General features: G+C 36.2%; 1 protein-coding gene across 9 annotated transcripts in view; it reads left to right on the top strand.

Moving 5' to 3' along the window:
* Positions 1–16,082, top strand: part of UBR3 (ubiquitin protein ligase E3 component n-recognin 3) — a 248,075-nt gene that overhangs the window by 155,167 nt on the left and 76,826 nt on the right. For 7 of the 9 annotated variants that reach the window (XM_074399504.1, XM_074399496.1, XM_074399495.1 and 4 more), the window contains 3 exons: positions 3,458–3,568; positions 8,853–9,065; positions 10,589–10,725. In XM_074399504.1, the coding sequence (XP_074255605.1) occupies positions 3,458–3,568; positions 8,853–9,065; positions 10,589–10,725 (461 nt within the window). The remainder of the gene's footprint in view (positions 1–3,457; positions 3,569–8,852; positions 9,066–10,588; positions 10,726–16,082) is intronic. The other 2 variants (XM_074399500.1, XM_074399497.1) reach the window with 1 other exon arrangement.

Below are 16,082 nucleotides of genomic sequence, written 5' to 3'. Positions count from 1 at the left end.
GAAGTGTGAGACGGGGGCCTGAAAGTGGGTAGCTGCCTGTGTGACTGAGTCTGGGGTTTTTATGGTCTCAGAATGGGGGAGTGCTGAGACCCCATTCAGCACAATAGGGGAGTGCTGAATGGTCCATGGGTGGATCTGATAAAAGCACCATTCGATTGGCTTAAAGGCATCAAGGAAGTTCACACTCCAGTCATAGACTCTACCCAAAACTGCAGCTCGGTTTTCAGTCTTTAACTTGTCTGTGGTTTGAAGGTTGAGTTTCACCAGGGACCTGACCCTGTCTGCCTAGGTGTTTGTCTATCTCCTGCCACTATCACTAATGCTGGTTTTAATGTATATCATTTTGAATTACTTTAGAGTAAAAAGGTTAAGATGAATCCCAACACCCCAACACCAAATAGAAAACTTTTTTTAAAAAATTCAATCAAAATAAACCTCGACCTAAGAGCATAATAATTTTGAGGGAAGAGAACATAACAATAAATGGGAGCAAAAATGTAGGGTGTTTCTTTTTTGCAGCCAGAGTAATTATTCATTTCTTGAAAAAAATCGTTTTTTATAAAAAGTGTCTGAGCTGAAATCTGTGTTGGATTGTGCTGTGTTGTGTTTCTGTTAGGGATTGTGACATTTTTATTCCTACAGCATTACTCTTGTATTCCTTCCTAAGAGCTGTTTTATGTATAGATGGCATATTCCCTAGACTGCATACCCCTGTAGGTCCAGGGCTGTGCTTTATGTCGATTCAGGGGTTAGCACATGCTATGTGTATTGTAGATGCTTACTGGGTTTCTCACACTGAATTACTCTAAATATAAGAGTACCTGAGTGAAGCTAGACCAGACGGTATAGAGCAGAAGAATGACTATCAGTGAGCACTGATATTGATTATAGGATTAAACTGTAGATTCTGCTGTCTTTAGATTAAATGCATACATTTTACAGAGTTGACCTGTAGAATATTAGTTATGTAAGACAGTGCATTCACTGTAGAAACTGGAAGTGCAATACATGGGAAATATGACACAGCAGAGAGAAGGAACCTGAGCTGTGGAGTCAGACAGACTTGGGTTTGAACGTATAACTTAGTGATCTTGGTAAGGTTATCATTTCTCTCTTGTAAAATAACCCCAGCTACTGTGTGAGGTTTTAATAAGTACTGAGGTTGTGACATTTCAGTGTTAGACACTTAGCACAGTGGGGGATAGTTGAGGTCTCTCTAAAATACTAGTCTCACGTTATTAAGTGTTATCCTGCTTTTTTTCACTGGCAAACTCAAACATCTAAAAGTATAGACAAATGACTCGTTTTCAGTTTTAAAAGCTAACCATTTTTATTAAAAATATAGATTAATTTTTGTAGTATAGTGCCAGGGAGAGCAGCTGGTTTGTTAACTGACTACCAATCATTCTAAAATGATCTAACACCAAAATCTGCTTCTATTTCAAGCAGCTCTAAAACATAAAACAAAGATTAGCATGCCTCCTGTTGCTTTTCTGATTTGTAACAGTAGAAGCTTGCTCACCAGCTGTATTCGATTTATGCTGCCTCACATCTTTAAATTGGCTGGAAAGTCATTTTGTGCCATGTAATACATGGTACTTTCAACTCTAGATACCCATGAAGAGTCTTGACTTAATACTGGAACTTTGTTTACTGTCATTTAAAGGTCATTGGTCATCTTACATTATAAAAATAAAAAAGATTGACTCAGTTTTTTAAGCATTTGAATACATGCTTGTTTGATGGCTCTCAAATTGTTTATTATATGCTGCCACTCCTCTTAGACCTTGTGCCTTCATATTCCTCTGGCCTGCCCATATATTTACTACAGGTTGTAGAGGGTGAATTCAAGTTTAGGCCCAAATGCTATTTGACAGAGTACAAATGATGAAAATTCTGAGAAAGAGATTTTAGGAGGAAAAAGGCTTTAGCCTGTTTATATGTTTGGAGGGAGGGATTAATAATGAAAGAGAAGTTGAAGATATAAAAGAGAAAGGAAAAATGAAAGAAAGAAACTTTTAAAACAAATTTGGAAAGGATGTATGGTTTGCTTATATAGTCTTTGACCCTTCTTTATTGTATATTATATTAAAACCTTGTAAATATTAAGGCATGTTTTCAGGTTATTCTTGTGACTAGATTTGTACTTATAAAGATGTATGCAGGGTACATCATGGAGAGAACGAATTTGAATTAAGGAGATGAGTTAAGAAACGTTTAAGAACCCCTTCTCCCACTCCATGGGAAATAGACTTGAATATTATATAGTGGGAATGAAGAGGAAAGACCAAAACCATGAGTTATTTAGGAGATAGAATTCATACGATTCGGGAACTGATACTGTAGTATGAAGGTGAGAGTGTGATATGGAATGATTATTGGCTTTCTGACTTGGGTGACTAAATAGATTGTGGAGTTGTTAAACCAAGAGAAAGGAAATGATTAGTGGAGAAGATAACAATCTAAATTTTTGGCACATTGATTTGATTTTATCTGTGGCACATTAAACTGGAGGTTTCTGAGTGGCATGAGTACTTATATCTAACACTCAGGCAAGAGATCTAAGCTTGCAGAGTAGTTGAAATTGCTGCTTAAATCACTAGGAAGAATAGTTTTAATGAGAAGAGAGTAGCACTGAGAATAGAACGTTGAGGAGTATAGACATTGAAGGGGTAGGTGAAGAAAAAAGAGTATTAGAAGAAAGACTAAGAAAAACAATTAAAGAGGTAAAAACAAAACTGAGAGAGTAGCATTAAACCAGAGGGAAGTAAGCATTTGAAGAAGTAAGTTGTTAATGTCAGAAATCACAGAGAGATTAAGTACCATACTTAATCTCAGCAACAGTATAGTTTATATTGAACTATAGTATAATAACTGAAAGCATATATTTTATTGGTGGATAAAAGCTGGTTCATAGGGCCGGGCGCGGTGGCTCAAGCCTGTAATCCCAGCACTTTGGGAGGCTGAGGCGGGTGGATCACAAGGTCAAGAGATCGAGACCATCTTGGTCAACAAGGTGAAACCCCGTCTCTACTAAACATACAAAAAATTAGCTGGGCATGGTGGCGCGTGCCTGTAATCCCAGCCACTCAGGAGGCTGAGGCAGGAGAATTGCCTGAACCCAGGAGGCAGAGGTTGCGGTGAGCCGAGATCACGCCATTGCACTCCAGCCTGGGTAACAAGAGCGAAACTCTGTCTCAAAAAAAAAAGCTGGTTCGTAATATTTATTCTCTTTCATTATGAGGATAGAAGTTTGGGAGCTACAACTTAATGGTATTCCAATTTTAAAGATAGTGCCTTAAGGCTATCTAGTCAGACATTAGTTGATATCCCAAAAATAGAAACTCCTCATTAATATAAAAATAGGAAAATACGCAGAGGTTTATGTGGACATATTCATATTTAAATATGTTTATACTTCTTTAAAATTAATTGTATTTGTCTTTTTATTTTGAAGAGTTCGTGTCTCTTGGCAGTATCAATTGGCTGGGAAGGAGGTGTTTATGTACAAACGTGTGGTCACACATTACATATAGATTGTCATAAATCTTACATGGAATCATTACGGGTAAGTTGAATGCAAAAACTTTTTTAAAGGTGTATGTATCTTTCCAGGTGTTAAATATTTTTTATAGTATACACATCTCAATTCCAGCTCATCTTTTTAGGTGATTTGATCACCATATAAACTATCCAGTCTCACAGTTCTTCTTTAACACAGGCCTGTTCAACTTTAAGGATTTTCATTTTTTAATTTCATTTTAGCAACTGGCCAGATGCAGTGGCTCATGCCTGTAATCCCAGCACTTTGGGAGGCCGAGGTGGGCAGATGACTTGAGGTCAGGAGTTTGAGATCAGCCTGGCCAATGTGGCCCCCTGGCCAACCTGTCGAAATCCCGTCTCTACTAAAAATACATTAAGTAGGCAGGCGTAGTGGCGTGCACCTGTAATCCCAACTACTTAGGAGGCTGAGCAGGAGAATCACTTGAATCCGTGAGGCAGAGGTTGCAGGGAACTGAGATTGCGCCATTACACTCCAGCCTGGGCAACAGAGCAAGACTGTCTCAAAATAAAAAAAAAAAAAGAAAAAAGAAAAAAAAATTTTTCACTTTAGCAACTGACTTCCATAGCTGCAATTTAGACTTTGCTATTCTCTCTGAAATATTAAGCTTTAATACCCTACCTTATCATCTTATTATATGATTATCACATAAGTTCTCTTATCTTCACTCTCATTATTGTGATTTGCCTCTGACATCAAGATCTATAGTCCCTTAATCCTTTGAATTTTTTCCTAGTGTATTAGCTTTTTGCTAGCCTCACTTTCTTGTACTATACCCATTCTGTTCTTGTCAATCTAATTTAAGTGACCTCCTTTGATTTTAGACCCAGGCAGCTATCCCTGCTAGAAAAGTCATAAAACGGCCGGGCGCGTGTCGCACACCTGTAATCCCAGCGCTTTGGGAGGCTGAGGTGGGCTGATCACAAGGTCAAGAGATCGAAACCATCCTGGCCAACATGGTGAAACCCTGTCTCTACTAAAAATACAAAAATTAGCTGGGTGTGGTGGCACGTGCCTGTAATCCCAGCTTCTGGAGAGGCCAAGGCAGGAGAATCACTTGAACCTGGGAGGCAGAGATTGCAGTGAGCCCAGATTGCACTGCTGCACTCCAGCCTGTGACAGAGTGAGACTCTGTCTCAAAAAAAAAAAAAAAAAAAAAAAAAGAAAAGTCGTAAAACTAGGTGAACAGTTATTATTACAAACTTGTGGCTTCCTATAACAGTGGCTTAGACTAGGGTTGTGGGCTGGGCTGTAAATAGTAGCTGTTAATTCATTTCTCTGTCTTTGATCAGTTCCCTCTCCTGTTTTCTTCAGGAGCTGTTCCAGACTTTTGCCTCCCCTATCCCAGACTCTTCCTGTAAACCCCAAGATTCATTTGCTTTTAACAAAATCTGTTTCTTCCTTTGTCGTTAAGAAAACAGTGTTTGTTGTCATATTCCCTTAGATTCCTATCTTGCTTTTCTATTCCCTGATAAATGATTCCAACACCCTACCAATCTTTTCTTTGCTACTCTTTGAGGTAGTACTGTCTTCCTTATTCTGTTCAGAAATAACTTTACTGCCTGTTCTCTGGTAGTGCTTTCTCCCCAGCACCTCAGGGGCCTTGATTCATTAGTAGGTAACCTCTTTCCCTTTTGTATTTTCAGTTTTTCTGCCTCTTCTGTCCCTTCTCAGCTCTTCAGGAGCTGAGTTCAAACCTCTCCCATTCAGAATCCTTCCCTGGACCTTATATTTTCTTACTTTCCTGTAGCTGAAGACTTCTCTTTCTCCTTTAGTCCAACTTTTTTTTTTTTTTGACATAGGGTCTCACTCTGTTGCCCAGGATAGATTGCAGTGGCCCAGTCATAGCTCACTGAAGGCTCATACTCCTGAGTTCAAGCAGCGTAACTTCTTAAAAGCAGCTTCTTAAGTACAGGTCTACTATATTCCCATGTTCCTAACTCAGAAGCAGTAGATATCTATTTTTTCCTTCCTATTCCTCACCTCTCACTTTCAGTCCCTTACCAAAATTCTATTGATTTTTGCCTTCTAAATCTCACTTGGCTGTATTCTACCTTTATTAATCCCACTGCTACTTTTTTGTGTATGCCTTCCTTGCTCATTTTGATTATAGGAATTTATTTCTTGTTGATTTCCTTATTCCAGGTATAGTTTATTTACTATGTTAATCTTTCTAAAATTTAAATCAACAATATGTGTTGTTGGCTTAAAATCTCTTGCTGTCTTCCTCCTAATAGGATAAAGTTCACTGTTCTCTGAATGGGCTTCAGGTACTCCAGGATCTGGGTTTGTCTCTTGCTTTAGTGTTGTTTTCCATCAATTCAACATTAGTAGGCTAATTAATAGTTCCTTAAGTACATTATGCATTTTTTCATATCCCTGTATTCAACTATTCATTCAACAAATATTTATTCAGTATGTACAGTATTCCAGATACTACGATAGTCATTGTGGATACAGTGCTACATAGGGCACAGTTCCCTCCCTCAATGAGTTTACTATGTATTACAGAAGAAAGACAAGTAAACAGTTACAGTATGCATGCTACATGTTAGATATACACAGAGTCTTACTGGAACATCTTCCAGGTGCCGGAACATTTTGATGAAGTAAGGTACTTAAATGATGAGAGATGAGACAGAATAAGTGATTAAGGTTTACATTGTAAGGGGCCATCTGGTCCATTTAAAGGATTTGGACTTTATATAGGTTTCTTAAAGAAAGCCATTAAAGACTTAAGCAGAGATATAACATGTCCAGAAAAATCATTGTGACAGTTGCGTAGAAAGGGAATTGCAGAGAAGTAAGAAAGAATCTGGTGTGAGCTTAGACTTAGTCATATCTATGAAGATGGAGAGGAGAGTATAGATTTGAAATATATTTAGAAGGACAGTCTCCTGGAACATAAGAGGGAAGAAGGAATCAAGGTGAGAGGTGATGATGACATTGAAAGATTTTGATTGGAAATAAAATCTCACATTAGACATTAGAAACGTTAGGTCATGTAGTGGTATGTTTGGGGGACTACTTAGAAGAGACTACTTAGTAAAGGGGATAGAAAGAAGAAAGTAGATGGAAGGACTGGTGGGATTAATTAATTATGTATTTGTGATGGGAGAAGGGAGGATGCTGAAGGAGTTGCAGTGAGTCTGTTTTCTCTGAGATAGAAGGTATCCCTTACACTTCTAGAGTAAAAGGGTCAGGGGTGGGGAAGGTGAGGGACTTGACAAGTAAGGAGGTGGTTTAAAAAACCACTTTGGGGGCTAGGCGTGGTGGCTCATGCCTCTAATCCCAGCACTTTGGGAGGCCGAGGTGGGCAGATCACCTGAGGTCAGGAGTTTGAGACCAGCCTGGCCAACATGGCAGAATGCTGTCTCTACTAAAAATATAAAAATTAGCCAGGTGTGGTGGTGGGCGCCTGTAATCCCAGCTACTCAGGAGTCTGAGGCAGGAGAATCGCTTGAACCTGGGAGGCAGAGGTTGCAGTGAGCTGAGATTGTGCCATTGCACTCCAGCCTGGGCAACAAGAGCAAAACTCTGTCTTAAAAAAAAAAAAAGAAAAAAAGAAAACCACTTTAGGATTGGGTGAGAGAGTGCTTCCTAGGATGTTGGAGAAAGAGTGTCAGGCAGTATTCAGGACAAAGTTGAGGTTGGAAACAGTTTGTGTCGAGAAGGCATTTCATTTTTCTCTGACAACACTCAGTTTGAGTGCAGAGTTGGAGAAGGCATACACTGGATTAATTTAGTATGAAGGCTTTGTTTGGTGTGAATGATGAAAAGACACATGGAGGAGGAGTGGGAAGTATTACCATGAGTTTTTGAAGTGGTAGACAATGGTGTACAGATAGGATAGGAAAAACCTGATGAACTGGGAGAAAAAGAAGGGAGTAAAGGAGGTAGAAGTTGGTAGTCAGAATATAAGATGTTTGAATTTGACATTTTCAGATCTAGAGTAATTTTGAGTTATTACAGGACAGGGATGTTGTTATGGTAACAGATGCTGAAGTAGAGTGGAAGTCAAAACTATCGGAGCTGATGAGGTTAAGGAGCTGAGGGACTAAGGTATAGGTTTGGTTGTCTACATACATATTGAAACTGCACAGGAAGATGCAGGACTTGGAGTGATGAGGAAAACGTACCAAGGTACCAAAGTCTTCAGTGGTTGCAGGCACTAGGTGGCAGTGAAAAGGAGGAAAAGGATAGTATTGCTAAATGACATAAGCCACAAAGACAAGAGAACGCTGGAGTAATCTTGGGCCAGCACCAGAGGGTGTTGAGATGTGAGAGATGTAGGGGGGTGAGTTGAGAGGGTTTCTGGGGCTGCTTCAGTAGAGAACTTACCTTCAGTTACAGCAAAAAAGAGTATCTAGCATTCTTTGGAATTGAGACTGTAAAGAAGCTTATCACAAAATGTTCTTCTGTGGCCAGGACCCTTGCCCCAACCTTTTAGCACACTCTTTTTTTAAATTTAGCTCACAAGTCGGCTTCTCTCGGAAGGCTTCTCTGTTGTTTTATCACACTATAACTTATCTGCCTGATTTTGATTTTAAATTATGAGTACATTAAGAAGTAAAAAATGTATCTTAACTCTTTATGCTGTCACCATGCACTGCATTTATCACATAGTAGGAGCTTAGTAAGTGTTTGTAGAATTGGATTCAGGAAGATACCTTGTTACATTTTTAAGGACTTAGGAAGTTAATGTCAAAAAGTGAAAAAAGAATTCATAGTTCTCTTAGTCAAAGTGCATGAGATGCAAGACACAGTTAAGTGAGCACTAACTCAGTTGTCCAGTCAGTTGTATTCAGCAGTTAGACATCTTAGAAGGCACTTTTTAAAAGGCTTGTTTACTCTCAAAAGCTATTTGTCCTAGATCAAATAACATGAGCTTTGGGATAATCTTCCCAGTAGTCAGTTACAGATTATGAAAATGGGTGTGGAGCAAGAGGAGGGTGACCCACTTTGATGTGGCCTGTTTTTTGAATTATTCTTTATCTTAAATCCACATTTCAGATTGATTGTATCATCCCTTGACTGTTTCATACTAAGAGAAGAGTAAGATACTTAAACAGTGTATTTGTGAGGGCAAGTGTTATGTAATTGCTATAATGTAAGAAGTGATTTGGTGAACTTTAACAGTTAAATAAGGGATTTTGTTTATTTCTTTATGACATATATTAGAGATGTCTTTTTTTGTATGGCTCATTAATTTACTATTAAATGGGTGGTATAATTTGTGTTTCCTGTAATTGTGTGTATCATACATCTGTATGTTTATTTCATCTTTTAGAATGACCAGGTTCTTCAGGGCTTCTCAGTGGACAAAGGAGAATTCACGTGTCCCCTCTGTAGGCAGTTTGCTAACAGTGTTCTTCCTTGTTATCCTGGAAGCAATGTGGAAAGTAACCTTTGGCAACGCCCTAGCAACAAAAGCATACAAGATCTCATAAAGGAAGTGGAGGAGCTGCAGGGGCGACCGGGAGCTTTCCCAGTAAGCATCAGTGTAAGGCATAAATATCTTGGTGAACTCAGCTCTGATTTTCAGCTTTCATTTTGATTCAATTTATAAATTACTCTGGACTTTTACATATTTAGTAGAAATTGCTTTTAGAGGTTTTTTTCCTCTTCTATTTATACTTAAATAGAAGTAATAGAACAAATTATTGTCAAAGACTATACTTCTCTTTAGTCTAAATTCTTAGTTTTAATATATATCTTCTATGTCAAGAACCTTTATAGGTTTAGATGTAGTTAGGCTCTTTTAAGATCTTGAAGTAGGTCAGGCGTGGTGACTCACGCCTGGGATCCCAGGACTTCGGGAGGCTGAGGTGCATGGATAACTTAAGGTCAGGAGTTTGAGATCAGCCTGTCCAATGTGGCGAAACCCAGTTTCTACTAAAAACACAAAAATTAGCCAGGCATGGTGACGTGCACTTGTAATCCTAGCAACCCAGGAGGCTGAGGCAGGAGAATCCCTTGAACCCGGGAGGCAGAGGTTGCAGTGAGCCAAGATCATGCCACTGCACTTCAGCCTGGGCAACAGAGCAAGCCTCCGTTTCAAAGAAAAAAGAAGGATTTAAAAGCAAACACACAAGCCATATATATATATATATATATATATATATATATATATATAGAGAGAGAGAGAGAGAGAGAGAGAGAGAGAGAGAGAGAGAGTGTGTGTGTGTGTGTGTGTGTAAAGCAAAATTTAATCACTGAAACATGCCTATTAGCTATATTAGGATTAAGAAATATTTATACAGACATGCACATGTGTTTACTGTGTATATGTATGTGTATTAGAGAGATAAAATATTGTGTGTTTGAACTGTTCACCATGAGCCAGACTACTGTGGGGAGTGGAGTGGAACTCATCTTTAATTCCATCTAGTAGGATTTATTTGGTTTAAATTCTTAAAATATTTCACCTTCATTATAGATTTATGATATGATCTCTGAGCGAAGTGACAGCTGTGTCTGGTTTATGTTTTAAATTTGTGAAAACTGTGAATATTTGACTTCTGAAATGGAAATGTGTACTTTAAACTTAGATTCATTTGGCAATTCCCTTTTCAAGTGAAGACTAATTTTAGAATTTATGTTTTTTTCTTTTATAAATTCAAATTGTTATGTGTTTAAAATATGCTTAAGCTTAAGGGACATTGATATTATTCTTTGAAAATGAACTTAAGTGAAAGTCAGGTTTTTTATAGACATGGCAACTTTGTTCTAAAATATTATTTTAATGCTATCCTCTCATTGGCTTAGAATAGTTTATATGGTAAATTCATAGTTGGATTACAGTGTTACCAGTCATAATGTAGAATTAGAATAAAAGATCACTGTATAAGAGAGTATTTTGGGGTTGGTTTTTTCTTTGTACACTAAATATATTTATAATAGATAATATTCTATCTGTTTCGACTTTTAAATTTTAATTTCCTAGTATGTTCATATAATAAATGTTCTAGTTTTAGGCTATTATTAAGATGCATATAAACTTTATATGTTTGCTTTTTTTTATAGTCAGAAACAAACTTAAGTAAAGAAATGGAATCTGTAATGAAAGATATAAAAAATACCACTCAGAAGAAATATAGAGACTATAGCAAGACCCCGGGCTCACCAGACAATGATTTTCTCTTTATGTACTCTGTTGCTAGGTAGGTATATATAGTATATGCTTTTTAGTTTACTTATTATTAATAGTTGATTTTATTATTTAATAAATATTTGTTTTATTTATTTAAAGGATACATATGTTTAATATCAGTTGAAATTATGGCTAGTTTTAGTGCTTCCTAGGATAACTATAAATGTGCAGCTTTTATTTCCTGAAGAGGTTTTATTTTAATGAAATATTTGTGTAAATGTTACTAAGCATTATAGTACATGAGGGAAAAGTGTGTTACATTTTGGGACAGATGTATACCTCAAAGCATGTGAGTATTATATATGAGACCTGTCAAAAAGTGATAGTACTGAGAACTAAAACATTGTAATATGTTAGACACTTCGATTTATGGAAAAATAAGAATAGTAAGAAGTAGAACTATGTTTTAAATAGAAAACAAAAAGATCTAATGATTTCCTAGAAGATAGGAAGAGGAAGCAAGGCATCAGGAGTGTTCTAAACTTCCATGTGTATTGAGTAGGGGGCTCAAGAAAGCTGTTAGAAGTAAATGTTTCTCATCTTTCAGATTAGAAAGGATTAGTCTAATTGTATTCAACACGTAAGTAGTAGTTCTAAATGGGAATTTTGGAAAACTTGAGTGAAAATGCAGAACTGTAAAAGAATTAAGTAGAGGAGAAACAGACAGTTAAGAACTTGTAAATTCGTTCTGCCAAAACTGACTATATACATCCTTTGATATCTCTGGAAGCATACTTTGTATTTTCTTCAAGTAGTATTGCAGTAGGTAAGATTTAGAGAGATAATATGACTTGAAGTCATACAGCAAGTTAGTGGCAGAGCAGGATCTCTTTGAGTCAAGGTTTTGTGTTTTTTTTCAATTGCGTCTTCCTTTTTCCTCTCCTGTGTTTAGCTTTTTTTATAGGTTGTATTATGTATATAGTTAATCAAGCTATTCTCTGTGGCCCGCTCCTGGAACAGAAGGTAACAAAAAAGTAAATGAACTATGCATAGCCTTTGGAACCCAGGAGAAATGGAACCAGACTTAGAAAAATTGTAGCAAGCAAATTAGAGCCCAAGATAAGGAACATTAGTTGGTCTGAGAAGGCGAATACTAGACATGGGTTGATGTAAAAGGCTCTAATGAATTGGAAAGTAACTGTAGTCGGTATATTCCTACACTCTGTTTATCTAGAATGTTTTCAGGGAAGGCATAGCAATTAATTTAGTATTTTGTTTCTGGAGTTACCAGTTACTGCATTCTTGCAATAAAAGACACTTTACCTGAAAACTAAGCTGAATATAAGTTAACTTTGCCAGGGTGCCAAGGTTTTACAGAACTCCCTATGATGTTGTGATTATAACATTGTAGAAGATTGGGTTGAATATGGACCAACTCAGTTCTGCTATGTATATTTATACACATACACGCACACAGAACTACAGACATTTATGTTGCTCATGTATTTGTGCTTTTAATTTTATTAGAGTTGACCTTTTAAGAAAATCTTTATTGCATGGGAATAATCTGTTCTTGGAATTTTCCTGTAGTATGATAAATCAAACAATTTGATTTAATTATAATTTGGTAGACATTTTAGATCCTTATTTCTTGATTTAAGTTTATAAGTAACTTATAGAAAAAAGCTTGCAAAGATAATGGGAGACCTTCTGGATCAAGACATTTTGGCTTCTCTCTCTTTTTTTTTTTTGAGAAGCAGGGACAGATATCAAATGTTTTACTAAGATGTAGGCAGAGAAACAGAGAAAATATACCTCCCCGATCCTTTTCTGAAACTTAATGATAAACTCTAACGCATCAGAACAGTAATTCTGAAAATGAATGTTTGTAACACATTAAAACATGAAAATCCTTCGCTTGGAATTGCCCAAAATCTTGCAAAGCTCTTCCAGTGAAGTTCATTCCTTCTCTAAGTTTTACTTCATCATTTTAAAGAAAACAAAGGCTGAGCATGGAAGTAAAACTTAGAGAAGGAATGCCATCTCACTGGAAGAGCTTTGCAATGTTTTGGGGAATTCCAAGCAAAGGATAATGAAGTTTTATCCAAGCAATACAAGGCAGAAGGATTGCTTGAGCCTAGGAGTTCGAGACCAGCCTGGACAACCGAGTAACACCCTATCACTATGATAAATAAATAAAAAAAATTAGCTAGGTTTGTTGGCATACATCTGTAGTCCCAGCTACTTAGGAGGCTGTAGTTGAGCTACAAGCGATGGTAGGACGAAGCTGTAGTGATTGACTGTTGCCCACTGCACTTCAGCTTGGGCAACAGAGCAAGACCCTGTCTCAAAAAATAGAAAATAAGAAAAATAAATTGATGCAGAAATTAACAACATGTATTGAAAGAAAAAAGTATGTTGTATTCTATTTAAATAGGTTGTAATTTTCTCAAAATAGGAAGCCAGGTCTTTAATTTTATGCCTAACATAAAACTTATTTCACAAATAGTTAGGTTTATAGGAACATTTATTCCTAAAAGGTGAACATTAAAATATTTAGCAATATTTAAATATTTAAGTAAAATATTTAGCAATAAACATACTTTGAATTAAGTTGTGAATTAAATATAGTGAATTTTAAATGTATAATTCATTAGAACTTGCATATTTATTTGTACTTAGTAACTTACGTGGAATACAACCCTGGTTTCTTAGAGCTGAATTTCTCCCTACTGAAGAAGTAATTTTGTTTGCTCTTCAGGGAGTTTAAATTTTGGATGTTTAGAAACAAAGTATTTCTGGTGAGTTTTAAAGCTTTTTTTTTTTTTTTTTTTGGTTTTTAATTTTATTTGCATGGTGAAGCCTTGGAGAATTTTCTGAGGGTATCAGAGAAGAAACTGTTGGAAAATCCATTCAAAATTAAAATAATTTAAAAATTAATCAAAATCACTACATTCAAGTTTTAAATTTTCATTCTATTGCAAATTTCAGTTATCTATACAGATAATGGAAAGCTAATTTTGGGTAAGAAAGTTTTCTTTTTTTTCAATACCAATTCATTATTTTGTTCTTGAAGCAATGAATGACATCAATTTCAGTAAATTGATTTTTCCAAGGATTTTTGGACTCAAGTTTCATGTAGTCTAGAGGTATTGGTGAGTAACAGGTGGTTTGTTTAGAGAAAAATGGAAAGAAAATGAAACATAAGTAACTGCAACGTAGATGGAGAGACACCTTTAAATTGTGGGTACTAAATCGAGTGAATGTACCTTCATATGTTAGTTGTATTGTAAGTCTAAACTTTGTAAACAAATTATGTTCAAAATAAAAGTGATGCTTGCCAAATACCAAATTAAGAATCCTTTTAAAAAATAAAAAAATTTTTCCTAAAACAATCCTATTTTGGATCTTGGCTGGGGGATCACTACTGGGTTTAAGGGAATGGAAGTTAGGAAAAGAAAGAAAACTGCAAGGGCTAAAGAGAATCTTATAATTGGTTACATATCAAAAGAAAGAGGTTATCAGTTCCCTTTTTTTTTTTTAAGCATCTTACTAGCTATCATTGGGGATTTAGAAGCTGTATATGAAATAGTCCCTGCTCTCCAGGAATTTACAGATGGAACTAATATAACATCAATCTATGTAACAGAATATGATTTGTTTTTAAAAATGTCATAGAAAGTACTGTAGAACTTCTAAAGGGAAGATGAACAAATTGAAATACAAAGTATGTGTAAGTCCTTCTTTCCTGTCCCAGGAAAGCCTCCTGGAGAAGTTAAAACTTGAATTGCCTCTTGTATAATGTAGACTGTGTTACGGATGAAGATACTGTTTTTTTTTTTTTTTTCCTGAGAAGTTGAGAAACTTCCTCAACTACTAAGTGGTAGACTCAGGCCTTGAACCTGGATCTCTTTCCAGAAGCTTTACCCTTTTCACCAAACCAACATGTGTTTGAGAATGTGGGCTGTGTGTGTGGGTACACACGTTTGCTTTTCAAGTTATGCTCTAAAATAGAAGTTAGTGTTGAAGGTGGGTTGAGAGGACAGCAGACTTTGGTCATGCAAAAAGAAGCTGGAGCATCGTTAGAGGGTTTTTAATATGCCTGTCTAGGTGGCCACTATGGTAGGGTTTAAGCAGTTTTGTTATTCTTTCAAATATAGAGATTTTCTCCTTTTTCTTACAAACTAATTTGAATGTGTTTGTGTTAGAAAATATAGAAAGGAGTCTGCTTTTCTTTGACAGCAGAAAGCTCAGAAAAATTCCAATGCCAGCATATCTCTATTTTTGCATCATTCATTGAGGACGGAAGAAACATAATATTGCTTTGTGATTTTCAACAGTTGAGGGAATATGGACATGGGACATATGACCCGTTTGTTCTTTAGCATGTCTCAGAGGAGCAATTTTGACATAAATAAAAGTCAATGTTTAGAGCCTTATTGATTTTTAAAATTCTAGATATTGCTGAGTACAGTCGTGTGCACCTAGTACTAGCTACTTGGGAAGCTCAGGCAGGGGGATTGCTTGAGCTCAGGAGTTCAGATACACCCTGGCAACAGAGCAAGACCTCATCTCTTAAATTTTTCTTTTTAAGAAATTTAAAATTGTGGATATTAATTATACATTAATTCTTTGAATAGGTAGTTTTTGATTTTTAATTCAGAAGGAATATTGCATAGGAGATCTTCCAGTCATAATTTGGAATAATTAGATTTTCCTAGTTTTTTTCAAATATTCTTTAAAATGAAATTCCTAGTAACGTTTGTCATTCTTTAAATTATATTTGGGGATTAAGTAAACAGAATTGTTCTTGTATCTATATTTTAATGAATATTTTTTGCAAATTTGGTGAAATGTTGACATTCTGGTTTTTGACATTCATTTGTAAGTATTGTTTGTTTTTCTGGTTAGCTCTCTTAAAAGTATATCTAGGAAATCTTAGTTTTTATAAGAGAATATAGCCATTAATTTTTTTCTACAGATTAGGCAACAGAAGATTTGTGAAAACAAAATGTATTGATCTCATTTATATTCCCTTGATGAAGGAACACATGCTGGTCTCCGCTCGCTTTCTGTCCACTAGTATGAAATCCTTGTCCCTGCTTCCTTGCTGGTAGGTTTTTAGAAGTTCAGTGAGCAATGCAAATCGCCTGAAGGGTGGAAAATTCCCTTGTCACACAGATGCCCTTATCAGCAGCAACCAGATGGAGCTCTGAGCTGGAACATTATCAGTGTTAAATTGCTTTTTCTCCCACCCTGAGTAGAGAGGATTAAAGCATTCCTTTAGAAATGGGTGGCAAATGTACAGACTTCGGAATATTAATATTTTTAACAATTTGCATTTATAAGTAAATACGTTATAAGATGAAAATAGCATCTCAAAACATTCTGTGTTCAAAATACAACTAAACCAGTGCAAAAAGTTGT

Source organism: Saimiri boliviensis, chromosome 5 (assembly GCF_048565385.1).
Source record: "Saimiri boliviensis isolate mSaiBol1 chromosome 5, mSaiBol1.pri, whole genome shotgun sequence".
Classification (NCBI taxonomy): Eukaryota; Metazoa; Chordata; class Mammalia; order Primates; family Cebidae; genus Saimiri; species Saimiri boliviensis.
Note: the sequence above shows the minus strand (reverse complement) of the source record. Positions and strands in the feature narration are given on the sequence as shown.